The sequence below is a fragment of the Mauremys mutica genome, chromosome 7 (genome assembly GCF_020497125.1).
Source record: "Mauremys mutica isolate MM-2020 ecotype Southern chromosome 7, ASM2049712v1, whole genome shotgun sequence".
Taxonomy (NCBI): Eukaryota; Metazoa; Chordata; order Testudines; family Geoemydidae; genus Mauremys; species Mauremys mutica.
In genome coordinates this window covers 65,112,945-65,135,057 of record NC_059078.1, presented here as the reverse complement: position 1 = coordinate 65,135,057, position 22,113 = coordinate 65,112,945, and the positions used below count along the sequence as shown (strand labels likewise).

Sequence of the window (22,113 nt, the reverse complement as noted above, 5' to 3'; positions counted from 1 at the left end):
TGTTTCATTCTCATCCATGCAGCTCTATGTTGTGTGAAGAGTGATCTAGCTCACATTCCTCCAGACATTGACACCACATTGTATAGCGAAGAGCAGGCCACTGAAATGGATTCTGTAAAGTCAGACTAGGGCATGTGGTCATCACTTTACACAAAATGCACAGCTGGTGCTAAACTTGTCCCTACTAAATTTGGAAATGTTATTTGGATTACATCCTCCAGCTGCTGAAGAGATTTTCTTACAGACAGTTGGCTGCTCAAATACCTTGTGCATCCCTGGAAACAGCCAATGTCTCAGGTTTCAAACCCAGCCAGTCCTACCTCAATCATCACTGTAGTTGATTCATACTATTTCCCACAGCACTCTCAGCAATCGATAAATTATGGCTCCAGTGAGACTATCGGGTTAAACGGCAAGAAGGAAGAATGATGACTATAATATTTGCCATTTGTGTAGAGATGTAACAGATAAAGTACAAAACCTTTCCTCAAACATATGTTATCATGGAGTAATCTTTCCAATGGATAGGTTTTCTGCAAAGCATTTGTGACTTTCTAAAGCACAACTGTTAGCAGTGGTGTTGTGGTGGTGTTGGTCCCAGGATATGAGAGAGACAAGGTGGGTGAGGTAAAATCTTTTACGGACCAATTTCTGTTGGTCAGAGAGACAAGCTTTCAAGCTACCCAAAGCTCTTCTTCAGGTCTGAGAAAGATAGTCAGAGTGTCACAGATAAATACAAGGTGGAGGTTGTTTTTGTTTTTTTGCTTAGGGTGGCAAAAAACCTGGAGCCGGCCCTGATGACTGCAGAGGTATTGGCTACCTACTTCACCTTGAATGGTCTCTTGCAACATATGCTAATTACTTATGCTAAACAATCTATTCCACCTTATATTTAGCTATGCCACTCTAAGTACCTTTCCAAGACCTAAAGAAGAGCTTTGCATAAACTCTAAAGCTTGTCTCCTAGTCCAATAAAAGCGATTACCTCACCCACCTTGTCTCTCTAAAGATACAACTGGCACAGACCTGACATGCCCTACCTTGGCCAAACCTAGAGCTTCAGTCTGGTCTTTTACAATCATCTGTCAAACATAATTGAATTGAAGTGCATTCAGGTTGACTTTTTAACTAAAATGATAGGGTTACAACATGTCCCAGCCAGTCAAAAACAAATCATGAGTAATGTCTCTGCAGGGTGAACATTAAAGGCATGTTTATTAAGTTGGGGAAAAGATGGTATTCTACAAATGCACAGACTGATAATTACTGATGGGATTAAAACACTTAATAGATTATTGAAGCAAGGATAATGATGTTCTGAAATTTTCCTAAAATTTCTCCTCTGTCCCACCAGAAGAAAAAAGTACAGTGAAGTGATAAGATAATGCTGTGCTAGAGCACTGGCTTCATATCCATGCAAAGAACACAATACCACCTACTGAACTGCCAACACTATTTTATGCAGCACGGTGTCATCTGCTAATATGGTGCAGCAGTTTGGTTCAGTACTGACTCAAAAGGAACAGTGCCACTTAGTCACTAGTCACCCTGCCCTATTATTTCCTTCCTTCCTATTTAGCCAAGTATTATGTCTACAGATAAATTGGGAGGAAAGTAATATGAGTTTCAAAGGACTGGTATTATGTTAGGGGACCTTACCTCAAAGGCTTTCTCCATATTGTGGCATGAAACTGCTAGTTACAACACCATGCTTCAGAGCATCCCTGAGGGTATGTCTACACTACAAAATTATGTTGACCCAAGTTATGTCAGCATACAGCCGCCACAGTAGTTAAATCACGTTTGCTTGTCCACACTACATGCCTTGTGTCAGCGGTGCCTGTCCTCACCAGGAGCACTTGTATTAGCTGGACTATCATAGAATCATTGAATCATTGAGAGGTCATTTAGTCAAGTCCCCTGCACTCATAGCAGGACTAACTATTATCTAGACCATCCCTGATAGGTGTTTGTCTAACCTGCTCTTAAAAATCTCCAATGATGGAGATTCCACAACTTTCCTAGGCAATTTGTTCCAGTGCTTAACCACACTGACAGTTAAGAAGTTTTTCCTAATATCCAATCTAAACCTCCTTTGCTGCAATTTAAGCCCAGTGTGGGGCACTGTGGAACAGCTTCTGAAAGCCAGTAACAGTTGATGGAAGCAACACAGTGTCTACACTGTCAACCTAACCACATCAACATGGACTCTACACCTCTCCTGGAGTGGAGTTATTAAGTTGGTGTAGTAAGACAGTTACGTCGGCACGAGCAAAATTTTAGTGTGGACACTTACATAGTTAGGTAAACGTAAACTGCCTTGCGTCAACCTAACTTGGTAGTGTAGAGCAGGCCAGAGTTAATGAAAATGGCATTCTTTGTTACTTGTCTGGGTGGGAAGAGAGAAAAGGCCTTCTAACCCACCCAAATGGTGATGAAGAGAGAGACTCTACCTCGGCATTCCCATGAGGGGAGTAAAGGACAACATGTGAAAGGACTTCAAGGTTGCCATGAGACAAATCACCTGTCTTCCTATGCATATTACTTTTGTTACCCAGCCTTCCTCCTCCCCTTCATCCAGGCTCCCTTGTTTGTCTGTAAGCAATTTGGGGGCAGGGATTGTTTTTTACTACATATTTGTACAGTATCTAGCACAATGGGCCTCTGAGCTGGTTGGCCTTTAGGTACTACCATAATACCAATGCTAAATAACATCAATAATTCTCCAGGAGTTGTTGGGCTAGGTGCTGGAATCACTGATGACACTGGCCTGTGTTCTGCAGGGGGTCAGACTAGATGATCATAATGTTTCTTTCTGGCCTTCAGATCTATTAAAGGCTTGCCTGATTGCAATTCTCCAGCTAACATATATTAAATATAAATATATATTTATATTTAATTAAATTACATTACACTGTTCAGCTAAAATTACTAGCTCTAGTATAAAGTGACTCAAAATTAATTTAAATATAGTGCTAAAATTTCTCTTACATGGTTGAATAATTACTGTGATACAGTTTCAATAGGGCAAAGACCAGAAATGTCTCATATGAGTATCATTAAGAGCATCCCAGTGATCCAGGCAACTACAGGCTTGTCAGTTTGACATCTGTAGTATGCAAGGTCTTGGAAAAAAATTTGAAGGAAAAAGTAGTCAAGGACATTGAAGTCAATGGTAACTGGGACAAAATACAACATGATTTTACAAAAGGTAGATCGTGCCAAACCAACCTGATCTCCTTCTTTGAGAAGGAAACAGATTTTTTAGACAAAGGAAATGCAGTGGATCTAATTTACCTCGATTTCAGGAAGGCATTTGATACAGTTCCACACGGGGAATTATTAGCTAAATTGGAAAAGATGGGGATCAATATGAAAATTGAAAGGTGGATAAGGAACTGGTTAAAGGGGAGACTACAATGGGTCGTACTGAAAGGTGAATTGTCAGGCTGGCGGGAGGTTACTAGTGGAGTTCCTCAGGGATCGGTTTTGGGGGGACCAATTTTATTTAATCTTTTTATTACTGACCGTGGCACAAAAAGTGGGAATGTGCTAATAAAGTTTGCAGATGACACAAAGCTGGGAGGTATTGCCAATACAGAGAAGGACCGGGATATCATACAGGAAGATCTGGATGACCTTGTAAACTGGAGTAATAGTAATAGGATGAAATTTAATAGTGAAAAGTGCAAGGTCATGCATTTAGAGATTAATAACAAGAACTACTGTTATAAGCTGGGGAGGCATCAGTTGGAAGTAGCAGAGGAGGAGAAGGACCTCGGAGTATTGGTTGATCACAGGATGACTATGAGCTGCCAATGTGATATGGCTGTGAAAAAAGTTAATGCGGTCTTGGGATGCATCAGGCGAGGTATTTCCAGTAGAGATAAGGAGGTGTTAGTACCGTTATACAAGGCACTGGTGAGATCTCATCTGTGTGCAGTTCTGGTCTCCCATGTTTAAGAACAATTAATTCAAACTGGAACAGGTTCAGAGAAGGGCTACTAGGATGATCCGAGGAATGGAAAACCTGTCATATGAAAGCAGACTCAAAGAGCTTGGCTTGTTTAGCCTAACCAAAAGAAGGCTGAGGGGAGATATGATTGCTCTCTATAAATATATCAGAGGAATAAATACCAGGGAGGGAGAGGAATTATTTAAGCTCAGTACCAATGTGGACACAAGAACAAATGGATATAAACTGGCTATCAGGAAGTTTAGACTTGAAATTAGACTAAGGTTTCTAACCATCAGAGGAGTGAAGTTCTGGAACAGCCTTTCAAGGGGAGTAGTGGGGGCAAAAGACATATCTGGCTTCAAGACTAAGCTTGATAAGTTTATGGAGGGGATGGTATAATGGGATAGCCTAATTTTGGCAATTAATTCATCTTTGACTACTAGTGGTAAATATATCCAATGGCTTGTGATGGGATCTGAGTTACTACAGAGAATTCTTTCCTGGGTGTCTGGCTGATGAGTCTTGCCCACATGCTCAGGGTTTAGCTGATCGCCATATTTTGGGTCAGGAAGGAATTTTCTTCCAGGGAAGATTGGCAGAATCCTTGGGGGGTTTTCGCCTTCCTCTGCAACATGGGGCCTGGGTCACTTACGGGAAGGTTCTCTGCACCCTGAAGTCTTTAAACCATGATTTGAAGACTTCAGTGGCTCAGACACAGGTTTGATAGTGGGTGGCCTGCATTGTGCAGGAGGTCAGACTAGATGATCATAATGGTCCCTTCTGACCTTAAAGTCTATGATTCTATGATCCCAACTGGATGGGCATTTTAAGACAATATAGTGCATTACATGTAAAATAAGCCATAAAACCAAGCCCACTACAGAAATAGAGTAAAAAGATTTAAATAAGCAATGTAAGATAAGTTAAACAAGCTAGTCATTAAATATATATTTTAAAAATATTTTACAATAGCTTTGGATAACCACATTATTTATATTCCATGTGTGCTTAATGTTTTTAATGTACAACCTCGTTTTAAGCAACATGCCTAGCTTATTTCAGCTAGACAAAATAACTTTATGCATTTCATCACTTTGTTTAAAGTGTGCATTTAAATAAATTGATACAAAATTAATTTGCATGTGTGAATTTAGTGTGTGAAAAAGTGGTAGACAAAGCTAAAGCCAAAATAGTTTGGATTGAATAGTTTATTCAGTAAATTTTGCCTTTTCTGTTTGTAAATTTTCTTTTGGAAGCTACTTATTTTCTTGAATGGGTTCATTATTCAAATGATTTCTACGAGCAATCTATAGATCATTTGTGATCAACTTGCTACGAGTATTCTGTATTTGAAATTTGAGCAATGATAGCTAGCTTTGACTGGACACAGAAGTCACATGACACGATTCAATTCCCTAGCTGGATAATGGTGAGTCTTAGAATCAGGCTGTACTGGGAATATTTGTGTGTGAGAATTCAAGGTTCGATTTCCATGAATTTACTGTAATGCTCACTTTTTCAGTGAACATCCCTGCTTGTAAACTCATTTGCTGGAATACAAAATGGGTGAGACTAAAGCTGGAGCTTACTTGAGAATTACTTACTTTGGAAGGATTCGCCCATCTTAGTTTCAGTCTCCAAGACTTTCAGTATATCTTCTGTTTATCCATAGGGCACGTACAGCACAAGCTTCCCTGTACTATCTAGTCAACATGCCTCTGTTTTCCTAGAACGACCATCTCTAGGGATACATCTACATCACCACTATTCCCAACATTTGTCTATCACTGATGCAGCTCCATCAGTCATAGCATTGGCGGAACTGCCAGGGAATGTAGGACTGCAGGTGTTTTCACCATCAGGTCACACTCTGAACACAGTTCAACAACAGGGTGATAAATAAAAGCTCATGCATGCTCTGTTTTAGTGCTTACACCATTGGCAACTCTGGGAAGTACACCATTGGTTGACCAACGGTGCAGAAAAGCTAGTGTAGACGAGACCCAGGGGCAGAAAAGTCTCCATGACCCATTCAATCCTTGGTCTCTCTGCTGAGGCTTTCAGTAAATTCTAACTGTGTTTGTGATATAGGTGCCTCTGCACTGTCATCCAAGAAAATACTCTCTCTATTTGTATTTTGATAAACTGCCCTCTCCTAATATAATTTAACAGTCCAATTTCCTGGAGGGGCAGTATGATAAATTTTAAGCCACTCTGTTTCCCTGATCTCATTCAGCAACACAATCCACACACAGCTACCCGGAATGCTCACAAGACAGCCTATAATTCATTACTACTGTATGGCTCCGAGAGGCAAGGTTGATAGGTTTCTTTGGCTCTCAAAGACTCAGCAATATTAATTAAAGTCAACCGAGAATTTTATGCAGTGGAGAAAGAAAGCGGAGGGGATGACAAGAAGCAGTAAATAAACAGAGGCCGAAACAGCTGAAGGAAGCTTATAAGGTCATCAGCTACACTAGAGTGGTCACCAGCCATGCTGCAAGGGATGGAATATGTCAAAGGAAGGGAAGGTTAGCTGCAGCTATTATGAGATGGGAGGGACTTAGGGAGCTGTTGTTTTTTAATGGAATGACAGATGGTTTGGTGGTTAAGACACAGAAAATGCTAGTTCTGTTTCTGCTGCAGATTTCCTTTGTGACATCAGACAAGTCATGTAGGTGTTTGAGATCACCAGCTGGAGTTAGGGCATGAATTGACACAATTAGGTTCATTATGCATTGGAGACAGGGCTGCCGAGAGCGGGTTTGGGCTCTGGTGAAAAAATTTTTTCGGGCCCCCCCAGCAAGGGCGGCCTGGCTAAACAGGGCTGACAAAGCCGGGGAAGCCGTGCCCCGGGTCCCCTTCCAGACCGCCGGGCCCGGGTAATTTGTACCGGCTTCCTCGACTCTCGTCGGCCCTGATTGGAGGTGGAAGTACCTCTGAAGTAGCTGATACTGGGACTCATCAATGTCAAACTGAGGATATCAGAATAGGTGAAGCATATCTGTTCTTATATGCAAATTCCTGTGTTCCTTCCCTTTCCTAAAGTAAGCAGAGCTGGGCAATTTTGTAAAGGCTCCATATCTATGGCCAGTCCTCTGAAGCATTCTAGTCCTTTTTCCTCACGAAACATTGCTGTGAGTGAGCCAGTGGTCAATACAGCCAAACTAGGTCCAGGGAGTTAAATAAAAGGCCAAGATGGAAAGAGGATTATCCATAAGTGAATTTTTCCCCAACAATTTTTTTTATTGTGGTGTAGACAAAAAAGTGACCTCACCTAGAGAGTTTCTGCTCCATACCGCTCCTAAGAATTGTCCCAAAAGTTCAAACCCAGGTCCAGTTAAAGAACCAAGGTGCTACTATTCCAAGAGAAAGATATACCATACAGGGACTGCACAAACCCAGACACAAGCAAAGACTGCAGTTTCGTTTTCTATCTGCAATTCCAACATTTATTTCAAGGCTAGAAGTTTAGAGAGGCGAGAGAAAAGGAATGAAGGAGGAAAGTAAGTGAAATAAAATTAATGATCTCCAAAGTGTTAACATCTACATGTCTGTGAAGTTGTTTGTTAGTCAGAATTGTTCTGTTCTGCTCATACAATTCCTTCCTACTATGGCAGTTTGTCATCAAGACATTGAGTAGGACCACTGGAACTGAACTGTTCAGTGATATCACAATACGGCCCTTACAGCTGAATATATTATTATTACTACTACTACTATTTATATTGCAGTAATAGCTAGGGACCCTTGTCATGGATGAGGACACAAAATACAGAACAAATAGATAGTAAGCTCTTTGGGGCAGGGATCTTGTAAGTTGTTATTGTAATTTTAGGTGAGTTTTTGAGTGGGAGGGAGAATGAAACACTATATAAACAGGGGGGTATGTCTTCTCGATCCTGTATTTCAGAATGGCTTTCAATTCGTTATGCAGAGACGACTTACTGCGCCCCAGGATACGAAGCGCTTTGAGTCTGACCCCCAGAAGCCAGAGCAGTTACCAACCACCACCTCTGACAGAGCTTCAACGCCTGCTGTGGACACACAAACCTTCCACTAGCCACGTGAATGAAGTCTGGCCAAACCTCTACGTGGGAGACTTGTAAGTGAGATTCTCCTAAAGAACCCGACCTCAAAATGAGACAAGAACTAGGAGATAAGTGGGGGCTCTGTCAAATGAAATCACTTGAGAATGGAAAGTTTGGGAATCATCTTCTAATGGGGGGCCAATCCTTGGGTCTGGTTGAACTATGCCTAGGGCAGGATCTAAAGGACAGGGGAGGAGAAGGCAGCTTTACACCATCTTTACGCTGCCTCTAATCCTAAAGCCTAAAGTGAGTGTGGACCATATCGCCTCTGTGGTAGTACAGAAACACTGCATCAGTACAGCAGCTGAGCATGCTACCAGTGCTTAAATAAGAACAATACTTTTTTTAAGTTTTCTTTGAAAAACATTGTTTTTTCCAATGAAAACCTGAAAGAAACATGATGGAAATGAAAAATTCACAAGAGCCAGTTTGTGCTGAAAAAAAAACATATTGATGGGAAAAAAATTGAGCCACACCAGTTTGCTAGTATTTCAAAGCACCTAGGATCTGTAACCAACAGCAGCACAATTCCATTATAGTTTAGCCCAGAGATTTGTGGGGAGTGGGCAGAGAAATCCTTGCACAACCTCCTGCATACTCAAGGTGTCCCTTCTTTCAGATATACAGCTCGGGACAAAGAGCAGCTGCGCCGAATGGGTATCACCCACATTGTGAATGCTGCTGCTGGCAGATTTCACATTGACACTGGAGCTAAATTCTACAGAGACCTGCCTGTAGATTATTATGGAATAGAAGCTGATGATGATCCAAATTTTGATCTCAGCATTTACTTCTATCAAGCTGCCAGATATATCAGAGCAGCACTGAATTCTCCAAGAGGTAACAACACTGGCTATGCACGTTATGTGGCTTCAGCATAGAAACAAGCAGAGCAAGTCATCAGCTAGCATTCAGCACAAGCAGATTCCAAGCAGAGATGGGTGGGAATTGAAATACAGCCATTACCCATCACACAGCCATTACCCATACTCCCACAGCTAGTCTGGTAAGCCAGTTAGCCCATTAGCCATAAAGAAAAGGTTTGTAGTTTCTCACTCAAACCCTAGCCCTGCCAAGAGAAGGAGACACAAAGCCTTGCTACAATTGAAATCTACTTCTATATCTCCCACTATACTCACAACTTATTCTTCATGGAGGTGCTGCTCCAAAGCCCAGTGACACAAAGACTCCTATAGACTTCAGTGGGGTTTAAATCAAGCCCGGAGTCCCTTTCTGTGGCATTTAGAGATCCAACTCCTGGACCCCAGAACTCAGCCGAAGCAGCCAGGCTGTGTGCTCTGGGGGAAAGAAACCTGCATGCAGTTAGTGTGGCTACCACCAGACCACAACACAGGAAGAAGGGCATCTTTAAGAGCCATCTTCACAGGTCTCACAATTACAGTAATATCTCTGCCAATCCATGTGACAATTTAGTGCTCACCAGCGCTCATAATTGCTCCCAGCACCTATAGAGTGGTCTGTCACTGGGGTGTAGTATATAGCATGCAGAGACATTAGACTAGCATGTTTCTGCAGGTTACAGATCACAGCTTCTTTACATCCGGCCATTGGAAAAAATAGGGGCAAATTTAAAAGATGTGGCGCTATGGGTGGGAATAAACCAGCCCTTATGCACCAGAAAGAAAAACTCATAAACCTCTCATGAGGAAAAAGAGATAGAAGACTTGCTTTCAAACCTGCAGTCTATTTCAATGCCAGGAAGCCAGTGGTCTGAAATATTATACAGCACAGAAGAATTAAGGGCCAGATTTTTCAGACAAGTGAGGTATGCAGTTGTACACTCAGCGTTCAAAGTAGTTAGCATGATGGCAAATGAGGGGGAAAGGTATTGCCACTTCTTGAGCTGTGTCAGCCCCTTTGGGCCCCCTAGGGGAGAGCAGGTTGCATCTGCTTTCTGCCAGGACAATCTCTGTGAGTGTGCTTTCTCTGTGGTCAGGAGGCATAGACCCTGTGGTGAATCCAGATAGTTAAGTGCAAATCTTTGTCAGGAGGGTTTTCCACAGCATCACAAAGTTAAGTGATTACAGCCTTGCACAAATGGTAATTATGCACCCAAGGGCCTGTTCTGTTTCAACAGTTGCAAGTTTTTACAGCAACATTGATCTTAAACACTGATTACTAAGGTAGGATGTATCTGACACAAAGGCCCATAGCTACTACAGTCTAGGGTTAGTCCTAAGCGGCAAAATTTGGACCTGGATTGTGAACACCCAGAAGTTCAGAGGCTATTTGGAAGACTTGATCTGGCCCATCATGAAGATTTACTTGGGCCTTGAAAAACTGAGGTCTATGTTTGGCATTCAAAACCACCACCAAAGTTCAGGGAGTTTGGATCTGGACCCCCTTCTACTACAGTGTGTGCTATTTACGAATTAAGTCAGCCCCCTGAAGAAAGGTAGAATCCGTTGTAAATCCATTGTAAATTCTAGCATAGAGAATGTACAAAGGAATAAAACATGAGAACCAAGTAGACTTAGCAGTTCCCTTCCCCCCGGATGATGTTAGTACAACTTTGCCCACAAAGCCTTTCTGGGTACATTCCAGAATACTGAAAGTGGAACGGTTAAGAAAATAGACTATATTGCTGACCCATGGATCTCCAGTTTGGGTATAAGGTAATCACAGCTGAACTAATCATAGCTAGAATTGATATTTAGTCCTACTGTTACGGCGATAGATATTCCTTTACTGAACTCCCCGAGTCCACATGCCAGCAGGAGTGCTGGGAATGGAGAGGGACCAAATTCAAAAAACACACAATCCAGCTGCTGCTGACAGTCATCATTTTAAGTTTTTTTTTAAAAGGGTGACAGAGTTTGATACGTATACGAACAAGATGTTCTGGAAGCACAATTCCCTGAGCTACAGCAACTCAGCAGCTCTATATCCAGGGCCTGCACAGGAAAGAAAGGAGGGATGGGTGTGTTATCCAAATAGCTGAATTTATTTAAAAGTACTGATGCACAGCAACATAGATGTACCAGGTAACATGAGGGCCATTCATTTGAAAGTCAGGATATACCATGGTATTTTTGTTTGATCGAGAAACTGTTTGGTAGAACTGCCACTTAATTATGACTAGTTAGTTCCACACAGCTTTTTAGAAGGTATTTTTATTAACTTGTTCATCCGGGAGGATACTGAGTCACATTTAAGTATATATGATGTACACACACGCCTTTTTTTTAAAGCTGGGAATCAAATACTTTAACTTTCAAATTACACTTGAGGCCAGATTCTGTTCTGTTACACCACTGTAAATCCAGAGTAATATCACTGAAATCAGAGTTATTGAGCAGGAGATGTTCCCAGCGTGGTAGGGTTGGTTTTGTTTGATTTCAGTGGGAGTCTGTTGTATCCTTAAAGGGGAACTGTTGTCTTAGTTATTGGACACCCTTGACCTCCTTTCCACCAATACTGTTCTGGAGTATTGGTAAGTAATGGAGCACCCATCACCCTCACCCATCACCCTCAATGTGCAACCTCTTAAGTCTTGACTGTCATAGAGAGCAGGTGTCCAGAGGCTGCTGCTGTAACCAGGCCACGAGAGCACTGTTTAATGAGGTGCCACCATTCCAGCTTCCTTGGCTTGTGCCTTGCTTGAAAACTAGCCACTCTATACCTGCCTGGCCCTATGGCACACAGTCAGTACAACCATTGGTTTCAATTGACAATGTAACTAACATAGTAGTTTGAGAATCCCCATTCATGGGTCAGCAAGTGAGATGAGTCTCCTCCAAGCAAGCTAATCCATGCAGCCAGAAATGTTTCCGGCTGATCCTTTACTGAACTTGTTTGCTTCAGATAGGAGAAGGCACTAGGGGAGAGAACGACACCATGAATATCAATTTCGCCCCTTTGCATGGGAATGCATACAATTTGCATTTTTTCAGAGTATAACTAAATGCGAATGCAAATCTGCAGTTTTTGATAAAGTCTGCAGAAGGAGAAAAATAATCTGTGGACATAGATGAGAGAAGTCCATGGAAAATTATTAGACCAACTACATGTGGAGAGAGATGTTTGCAAATACAGGATTTTCCTTTTATTGATCTGTGCACATATTTTAAACAAACAGATGAAAACCATCAATTAACTCATTGAAATTATGGGTGTTCAGAAAAGACCATTCTTCTAACATTGTGCTGGTGCAAATGTAAAAGTTGGTCTCCCCTTAAGGGAGGCAGAGCAGCCCAGCGACTTAACAAGGATTTTCCTCCTTCAATCTGCTGCAGGCTCATTAGGCATGTCACTTAAGCTCCCACTTTCCCCACCTGATCACAATTCTTGGCCACATCTGTGAGCATTTTCAAACCCTCAGATAAAAGGTGCTATATAGGATAAGGGCTTGGCTACACAGCGCAGCAAAGTGCGCTAGAGGGGGGTGATTTCTAAAGCGCATCAATGTGTTGTGTACTAACTATCCTGTGTACACCCTGCTGGCATGAACCAAAAGTTCCCTTGGGTGCATTAATGTAGAAATCACATCCCTCTAGTGAGCGTTGCTGTGCCTTGTAGACAAGCCCTACATTGGAAGTAGGCCTTTTATTATTGTTCAGCTGATAGTAAAGACACAGTTGGTTCTGCCCATGGCTTTATGGTAGTGGGTAAAATGAAACAAGTGATGAGAAAAACAAGGGTAAGCTAGAAGATTCACAGATGCATAGAATAGGCCAGATCCTTCGCTGTTGCAAATTGGTGTTACTCCACTGAAGTCAATGGGGCAAGGCCCATTTACACTGGCTGAAGAGCTGGTTCACAGTTTTAACCCAAATTAACTCAGTCCTATGAGGAAGCAAAGGCTAGTTCAAGGCATTTAGCTCAGTTAATGATGGGTAACAAAAAGAACAATCAGCTCTTATGTGCTGTAATGTCTAATTTGTTAAACAACATTCAATTTTCCAACTTGAATTTGGCCAACAAAGTTGAATTTGCAAAATTCATCCCTGGTGGAAACCCTGTCAAGTCAGCAGAGTTACATCAGGGATGAATCTGAGATAATAGCCATAATCCGTTGTTAGAAAGAAAGTGTTATTGTTCTATGCAAATCCCAGCCAGATGACAGATCTTCGTCCATCCATGGCATGTCTGGCTTTCTGCTGACTCTACTCTGGGCATGAGGACCTGGAGCATGGATACCAGACACCAAGCTGCTTCCCTGCTAGAGGCCTAGGTAATATTCTGCCATCAAGAGTGCTCAGGTCAGCCATCCAGAACATACCCATTTCAGGATCTAGTCAGTAAAACAAGTGCAATACATCACAGTGAGTTCAGATTGCACTTACCCCATTTATATCAACTGCTATCAGACAAGGATCACAGCCTGTAAGAAGAGCTAAATAGCAACATGGCTTTTTTTTTCCTTACTCAAGTTTAACATTCATTTGTTTGCTGCAAAACAATCACATAGTAAATTAAAATCCTCTTTCATTAGAGCAATTTCACACTAATGAAATCATTTCACGTGAATGATTTATCTGCATCAAACAGTCACTTTATTGTCAGTACACAGAATTCATCCGAATCTCTGTGCAACAAAGGACAACAGCCAGGAATAAAGACTGAAAATATAAAGGAGGTAAATTATCTTAATCTACATGCCATGGTGATAAGTGCTTTAGAAAGCTAGGCAGATTAGCCAGTCATAGGCTGGTCTAGTGTCTTGATGGGAGACCTTCAGAAATTAATAGCTGATATGAAAAGGAGTCATTTAAAGTGAAGACATAGTCAGAGAAGCAAATATGAAAAGGCAGCACCTTCTTACTGCCTCCGTCTTCTCTTTGTATTTGAGACATATCTACTCACTCACTGATAAAATCAAAGGTCTGCGGCTCCCAGCCCTGCAGACGAGAGGCAGGTATGGGAGAGGGAGCTCTAGCTTTATCCTGCATCCCTAACAAAAAAGGGTCAGGTAAATTCCAATGGTGGAAGCTTTGGGGGTGCATAAGGAGGAAAAAACACAACTTGGTCTCCAGATCCCAGATTAAATGTGGAGACTGACAGGGGCGCTGGAACAATTTGTATAGTGGGGGTGCTGAGAGCCATTGAACCAAACTGTAAACCCTGTATATAATGGAAACCACTTCAAGCCAGGGGGTGCGGAAACACCCTTAGTTCCAGCACCTATGGAGACTGGGCATACTTAAGATGGAAGAGTCACTGAGTGAGAATAAATATGGAACCCAACATTTAAAAAAAACCCAGTCTCACACTCCAAGGGCTTGTCTGTACAGCAAGCTAGTGTGTGGCAAGCGAGGGGGTGAATCTACAACCGCCGCAAGCTAATTCGCCATGTGGCCCCTGCTATCATGCACAAAAAGTTCCATACAGGAAATTTTAGTCAAAGTCAAATCACATTATGGCACTTTCAGTGCATGGTGGCAGGATCCACACAACGCAGCAAGCTAGTGCACTGTAGATTTACATGCCTGGCTTGCCGCTCACAAATTTGCCATGTACACAAGCCCAAAGCCAACAAATGGAGTTCTGCCTGACAAGTCTGACCTGAACCAAGTACTCAGAACAGTCTCCTATTTAACCATGCTGAATTTCAGGGACAGTTTGGATTCAGATCCAAACTATTCTATGGATCTAGTGCTGGATCAGACCCAAACCATTAGGACCTTCTTTTCTGGATGTAGCTAAAACCCTGGACATTTTTAATATTATTATTTCTAAGCTTCATAAATATGTACAGTGTTTTTCAGACACATAAAAGAAAGTGTCCATGGCTTCTCCCAAGAACATCCTTTCTTCCAAGATTTCCACCATTTGGGGCTGGGGTATGTAAGAACCGCTGGAGTCTCCCAGTGCCACTAATTGATGTTTGACCTTGTGCAAGCAACTTAGGCTTGGATTTTAAATAAACCAATGGGAGATAGGCACCTGATTCCTATTTAATTTTAACAGGAGTTGTGTGCTTAACTCCTTTAGTCTCCTTTGAAAATCACAGTCCAAACTTATCTGGGTCTCAACTGCCCCCTCTGTAAAACAAGGAGAGCAATGCAAAACCTATCTACCTACCAGGGGTATTATGAGGCTTAACAGTTGGGTAGAACTTTGAAAATGAAGCACTCTGAAGTGCAAGGAATTATCTTTTAAAGGCCATTTCCCTTACAGCGCATATTGGCCTATTTTGCAAGTACTCCCATTGACTTCAATGGAACTACTCATGGTGTAAAATACAATTCAGCATGAGAAAGGGGATCATGATTTGTCTCACAATAATTTCTGAAATCTGTATATGAAAAGGAAAAATGATAAAACCACGCAGCAGCTCATTTCTTTTTAATTGCAAGATGAATATAAGAGATTTTTAAAAAAGGTTTAAAGCCTGGTCAGTTTCTGCTCTCGACAGAGGGGAGTTTGCTCTACTTCCTTGTAGTCTATATTTGTCCTTTGCTTTCTATTGCAGACATGTCTATATTTAGGGGCAGGGCTCAGGTTTCTTATGCCAGGATAGTGAAAGGTGACTGTCTCATCAGATACAGGCCATTGTGAAATTAAACCTTCTCTGACCCTGCTGACAAGAAGAGGTTTTAAACCACATGCTCGCTCATTCTCTGAGCATGTGACTATGAGGTCGTCATTAGTCAAAATTGCAACTGTTGCTATAAACTCCTTAAATAAAAGCAATGTCACAAAAGCAATGAAATATGAGATGAAAGCCAGAGTACAAGGTATTAACAGCCAGGGAGACAGGCACAGCAAACAAGTTTCTTTGGCTGGACAGATTGACATCATCCAAACAGGGGTATATTTGGCCTGCTCTACACTCAAAAATTAAGTTGACTTAAATAGGTCACTTGGATACGTGACAAATCCACAGCCGAGCGTTGTAATTAAGACAGGTCGACCTAGCTAGTACCTCTCGGGGAGGTGGATTGCCTGTGCCAACAGGAAAATGCCTCCCGTCGGCACAGGTAGTGTCTACTCTGAAGCACTTCAATGGCGCAGCTGTCACATTTCAAGTGTAGACAAGTCCTTTTTTCCTGATCCCTGATAATAGAGAAGCTAACATGCTGTTAGAATGAACAAACCAAGGACAAAGACTGACAAGCTGTCCTTGTCCACATCATCAAACATCATCAAACATCCCTGCATTTTAAAGGCTTACAATAACCACAATGGTTGTATTCTGCCTCCAAGGGACAACAAAATGAGATATTTTCTGCCCCATTGGGATCCATTGGGATCAGTTGTTCTCACTTTCATTTGGACATAAGTTGTAATGTATTCTAACAGTATCTAGCTGAGCTGGTAAGCAGGAAATTTGATGGATTAGTGGCCTTTGAAAAATGAGTTGGTCTCAGACCCGCTTCTATAAAACTCTCATTCCCTATTTGGGCTGGATCCTGAATAGTGGTGAGTGCTGAGTGGTACTCCCACTAGTTTGAATGGAGGAGAAGAGAACTCAATTACAGAACAGCTGTGGAAAGCGAACTACCCAATCATACCTAGAGAAGATCTCTCCAGGGCAGGATGGTGACACAGTGCAGGATTTGCTATACTTCTCTTCCCATAGTTTGCATATTACTGAAATCAGTGGCATACTCAAGATAGTCAATTATCCATTTTTAAAGTTACCTGCTAGTAAAGAACGAACTGGATGTCATAGGGATAGCAGCAATTGCTAAGCCCTTGTTGTAAAAGGAAAAAGCAAAGAAAATCATATTCAAATGAGTGAAGACAGCCTATTCAAATGTTAGGCTACTTTCGTCAAAGAAATGCCAATTAGGACTTAATTTTCACTCTCAGCTCAAAGAGTGTCAGCATCTCTGAAAAGTTTTCCCCTCTGTGTTGCAGACAGATAAATAGAGCAGGTAGAACAATGGGGACATTTTACAAAAGTTTGTTCACTTTTTTGTTGGAAATTTTTAAAATTCAGAGTTTTTCAGCCAGCTCTACTAGATAATACTGCACCTTTCTATACCCGCTTTCATGGAAAGGCTCTCTGCCCATATTTTACAGGCAGACCTGTGAGCCAAAGAGCTTTGCAGAAGGATGAGTATTGTTCCCACTGCTATGGATGAGGGAACCCAAACACAGAGTGGTGAAGGGCTGGATTGGTACCTTGCAGTTCGTCATGAGAGCAGGGACCAAATGGCAATCCAGGCACAGATCAGTCCCTACTCCATCCTTGTTTCATGATAGAAGTAAGCTGTTCCAGCCCTTCTTCAAGCATGCGTCCCTTCCCCCTTCATGCTAGCTTAGCTCCACTGGCTGGTTCATTGGGGGAGAATCCACCATCACTCTTCACCCACTTGCACAGGATGGTGAGTAGGGTCTGACAATGCGGGGTCAGGCACAAGTCCTAACACCTGCATGTGCATCTGGAGCGATGAATGACTTGCCAAAATAAGCCAATGGCACACAATAGAACCTCGGAGGACATGTCTACACTGCACCTGGGACCACAGACTTGCACTAGCAGGGCTTGTGCTAGCTTGCTAAAAATAACCATGCAGATGTTGTGGCTCAGGTTGGAACTCAGGCTCAGAAGACTTGGTGGCTGGGGGTGACATTCAGAGCCCAAGCCTCAATGTCAAAGTGCCATCTACTCAGGTATTTTGAGCGCACTAGCATGAGTCTGGGAACCCGGGCTGGGAGGTTGGCTCTCAGGTGCAATGTAGACATACCCTGAGTTTGTCTGTCCTCAACCATCAGACTACATTCCCTCACAGATGATGTACCATGCCTTGTCTGATCATGAAAGTCTAGATGCTCCTGTCTGCAGCAGTAGCCCGGCCAAGCTCAGGCTGGATTAACTCTATCAGCAGATACGGTGTAAAATAGTGACACCTGCTCTCTCTCTTTTATTTTCAGGCAGAGTACTAGTTCACTGTGCAATGGGGATCAGCCGATCAGCAACACTTGTACTTGCTTTCTTAATGATCTGTGAAAACAAGACCCTTGTTGATGCAATTCAGGCTGTGTGTAAACATCGAGGGGTCTGTCCCAACTCCGGCTTCCTCAAGCAGCTTTGGGAACTAGACATGCGATTAGCAAGGGAAAAAGGAAGAGGAATAGATCCCCTCAGGCTTTAGATGGGGGGGACGTTTTCTGATTATAGACCAAGATATAGAGGTTGCCTCCAGGAAGATTGTACCTCTGGCAAGATAGATGAACCCAGACTATGCTGTAGTTGCCTGGAGAAATCCATATAGAGTGAGCAGGGAGAGTTTGAGAGTTTGAAATTTCACCTCCTGCGGAAATACAAGCCAGATCCTCAGCTGGTGCCTGTCAATGTCGTTCCACTGGACTTATGCCAATTCATACTAGCTGACCATCTGGCCCCTTCATTGGATCTCCTCCTTCCCCAGCAAACCTTAGTGGACTCGTTGGAACCCCAACAAGCCCTTGTAGGTTAGTTGGGGTCCCTTACAATCACCCCACACTCTCAGACCCTTATAATGATCAACAGATATGTGAGGTCCCAGTGACGCGCTGGAAGCTGATACACAGCTGTGAAATCATTAACACAACACAGTCAGAGCCCACAGCCATGCTCTGAATGCTGCTATTTTATATAGAAACAATCATAGCTTCCATTTCCATTGGCTTTTAATTCCAGTATCTCGAAACACTTGGCAAATAATTGGTTCAAGCCTCACAACCCCTCAGTGAGGTAGGTAAGTAATGTTAGCCCCATTTTAAATATGGGGAAATTGCGGCCCGAAGATGTCACTTGCTGGAGGATTCTCTGCACCTTGAGGTCTTTAAACCATGATTTGAGGACTTCACTAACTCAGACATAGGTTAGAGGTTTGTTACAGGAGTGGGTGGGTGAGATTCTGTGGCCTGCATTGTGCAGGTGGTCAGACTAGATGATCATAATGGTCTCTTCTGACCTTAAAGTCTATGAGTCTATGGCTTTGGCTACACTTACACTTCAAAGCGCTGCCGCGGCAGCGCTGCCACGGCAGCGCTTTGACGCGCTAAGTGTAGTCAAAGCGCCAGCACTGGGAGAAAGCTCTCCCAGCGCTGTCCGTACTCCACCTCCCTGTGGGGAATAACGTACAGCGCTGGGAGCCGCGGTCCCAGCGCTGGGGCTTTGACCACACTGGCGCTTTGCAGCGCCGCAATTTGCAGCGCTGGAGAGGGTGTGTTTTCACACCCTGCTGCAGCGCTGCAAATTTGTAAGTGTAGCCAAGCCCTATGTTAAGCCCCACTGACGCACTGCAAATCAGTAACGATGCCAGGAGAGGAATCCAGATCCCCTGGTGTCTAGTGCCATGTTCTTTTCAGATTCCCCATCTTTCCCTTTGAAAAAGGAACGCTAACCTCATGTTAGAGCAAAACCGAACAATGCACCTACCAAATCCAAAGCAGCAGCTCTGTATTCAGATTTCCTTTTTACGTCCAATTGACCACATTCTATCTCATGAACAACTGGAAGGAGATATTTACTTCGATGCAATTACAGCCCCATGCAGCGCATTGGCAAATGCTAATAATATAGAATTTCCACTCAACGGCAGATTAATTTGCTGTGATGTTTTCCCTGGAGAGTTCCTAAAGGCTTGCAGTAGTGAAAGTGTCATGCAGATTGTGTTTTTAGTACTGTGGATTCTGAGCAGGAATAGAGGGCTGTATACACTCACCCAGAACTGCTGGGTTTTTAAACCGCCACGTAGTAACATTTTTACTAAGCACATCACCTTTCCTGTGTGTGTCTCAGAGTAATGTGAAAACGAGACTTCCCTGCAGAGCTGGTGGCTAAACTCAGGTGATGTTTTCCTTTTCATACACACTGGTAAGCCCGTGCCACCAATGATAATGATTTGTATCCTCAAAGGGGTCAGGTGATAGCAAGGTTGATTTTGTCTCCACTGTTAAGGTAGGACAGCTGGAAGAGGTCCGATCCACTGGGGAATGGAGAAAGTGGCTGGGAGGGAGGTCACAGTTAATGATGGGGAGTGGGGGAGAAAATCAGTGTTGTATTACAACTTTTCAAGGAAAAGCTCTAGGGATAATTTGAGGGATGTTTGGTAACCTGTGTTGTACAGAAGGTCAGGCTAGAGGATCACTGTGGTCCCTTCTAGCCTGGGCATCTATGACTCTAAGGTCTGAGTGGCCTGCTTATTGGCAGTCTCAGGAGAGAGGCCAAGCATTTCAACAAGCATGGAAGCTGAACTACCCTTTCCGTGTTGGAGGTGGTCCCCCTCCATGTCAGGAGCAGGGCGTATTGATGGGGCAGTGTGAGGAATCTTGTGTTGTCACTGCCCAACCTATTTTGTGGATAGAAGCCTTCACTCTTCGCAGCTGTCAACCAGACACCTTTCCTGAGCACCGGACTCACTTTAACTCGGTCTGTACAGTACGGTAGGGCGTTTCTGGGCAATCCTAGCAGAGTGCAGATGATGTTAGAAAGGCACGAGTCCAAAGGCTCAATGCATTTATCCAGCCCAGAGAGGTCATAACCCCCATAAATTCCATGCCTCTCCATGATTACACAGTGGAAGTAAAACAAAACTGCCAATGATCAAATACATTATTGACATGTGCCTCGCATTATAACAGGGGAACTTGGACTGCAACCCAGTCAGTGCTGTGACAAGGAAACATGATCAGATTCCTCAGGGGGCTCAAATTCTTATCCCCAAACAGCTCTCCACCAACAGCAGCAGCTCATGTTCAACAGCACACAGCAATGCAACACAAGCAGCAAACCTCACAATAGCAATGGCATGACTCCCATGACCACTCCAAGTCACTGCAGGTCCACAGCATTAATTGAACTAGCTGATGAGGATACTAATATTTAACTTCTTCATGGGAGTGTTGTGAGACTAAGTTCATGCGTGCCAAGCACTTTGAGTTGCTGGGATGAAAGGTGTCACAAAAAGTCCTGCTATGGCAGGCGTCACCAGGTGTCACTGTCCCATGTAGTCTTCTAGAGTCTCTCTCTTAGCATGCAAGCAAATGTTGACTCACGGGCAGGCGTGCTGTGCTGTTAGCAGTTCTGGTTATGTATGGAGTTTTTGCATAGAGGCAGCTTTGAGTGAAAGGGAGCTGTGTGAGCAGCAGGAGACTGAATCTGGGCTCTGATTAGAGTCAGTTCCTGAAGCAGAGCAGGCATTGGAGTTGGGCTAAGATATCTGGAAGAAGGGGTTGCCGGTATGCTGTTTGACCATCTCAAGTCAGGACCAGTGCACATGTGTAAATAAAGCAAGTTACACTCAGACTATAACCAGACTCTGTGTCACTGATTTAGCCTCTGTAGGGAAGCTGACCTGCAAGGTCTCAGAAATCTCCAACCACTTGAGAGGTGACATCAGGGGCAACAGCACAATTTATTATTACTTGATAACATTCAAAGCATACACACAGGGTTGATCTACCCTTCTCTTGGGAGAGGGATCCAGAGAACTAAAAGAGGCCAAACTACAGGAGCTGAAAGTGAACCAATAGCACCTCATTGAGAAGAGAAAGAGAAGGAAAGCTTTTCCCCCTCCCACAGTGGTCATGCTGGCTCCCAGATACTACCCTTGAGTCATCCCATTTTGCCATAACTTCCAGGTGCTGGTGAGCAGCTAGTCCTCCTCATCCTTTCTTTGAACTTGGTTGCATCACTTCACAGTTCCCCCTTATCCTCCCCTCCTGCAGGTATTTTTATGGCTATAATAGGTGCTTGCCCGCCTGTTGAACACACGCCATAGCTATGAGAGCATCTATGAAAATAAAGGCTCTGGCACAGGTGCATCTTGGAATTAATATTTTATGAAGATTAATTAATCATAACTCTTGACCCACATGCGTTACACACACTGGTGGCTTCTTCCCACCAAGCTTAGTTACCATGTAGGAATCTCTTAAAGCGCACTTAGCATCAGGACAAAAATCAAAGAGGCATTAGGGGGTGGTTCCATATTTATTCTCACTCAATAGCTTCCAGATCCCATGTGCAAAGCTTGCTCACTGAGATGGCTTTTCAAGCTGCCAGCTCTGCAAAAACCAACTTGGGAATCTGAGAAATCCAGCTGTTATTTCTGCCACTGCAATTCTCACCAGTAACAAGGAGTCTGATACCGGAACTTAGCT

General features: G+C 43.1%; 1 protein-coding gene across 1 annotated transcript; it reads left to right on the top strand.

Moving 5' to 3' along the window:
- Positions 1 to 7,281: 7,281 nt before the first annotated feature.
- On the top strand, positions 7,282 to 18,196 carry LOC123374776 (dual specificity protein phosphatase 13-like). The gene is made up of 4 exons (XM_045025056.1): positions 7,282 to 7,464; positions 7,872 to 8,063; positions 8,669 to 8,889; positions 17,896 to 18,196. Exons 2-4 carry the CDS (start codon positions 7,873 to 7,875, stop codon positions 18,114 to 18,116), a joined length of 633 nt encoding a protein of 210 aa, XP_044880991.1. The 5' UTR covers positions 7,282 to 7,464; position 7,872; the 3' UTR covers positions 18,117 to 18,196.
- The last annotated feature ends 3,917 nt before the right edge of the window (positions 18,197 to 22,113 follow it).

Coding starts and splice junctions, on each gene's coding strand:
- LOC123374776 (XM_045025056.1), top strand. CDS start 7,873: ATGGCTTTCAATTCGTTATGCAGAGACGACTTACTGCGCCCCAGGATA. Junction 8,064..8,668: donor AACCTCTACGTGGGAGACTT/GTAAGTGAGATT, acceptor CCCTTCTTTCAG/ATATACAGCTCGGGACAAAG. Junction 8,890..17,895: donor AGCACTGAATTCTCCAAGAG/GTAACAACACTG, acceptor TTTTATTTTCAG/GCAGAGTACTAGTTCACTGT.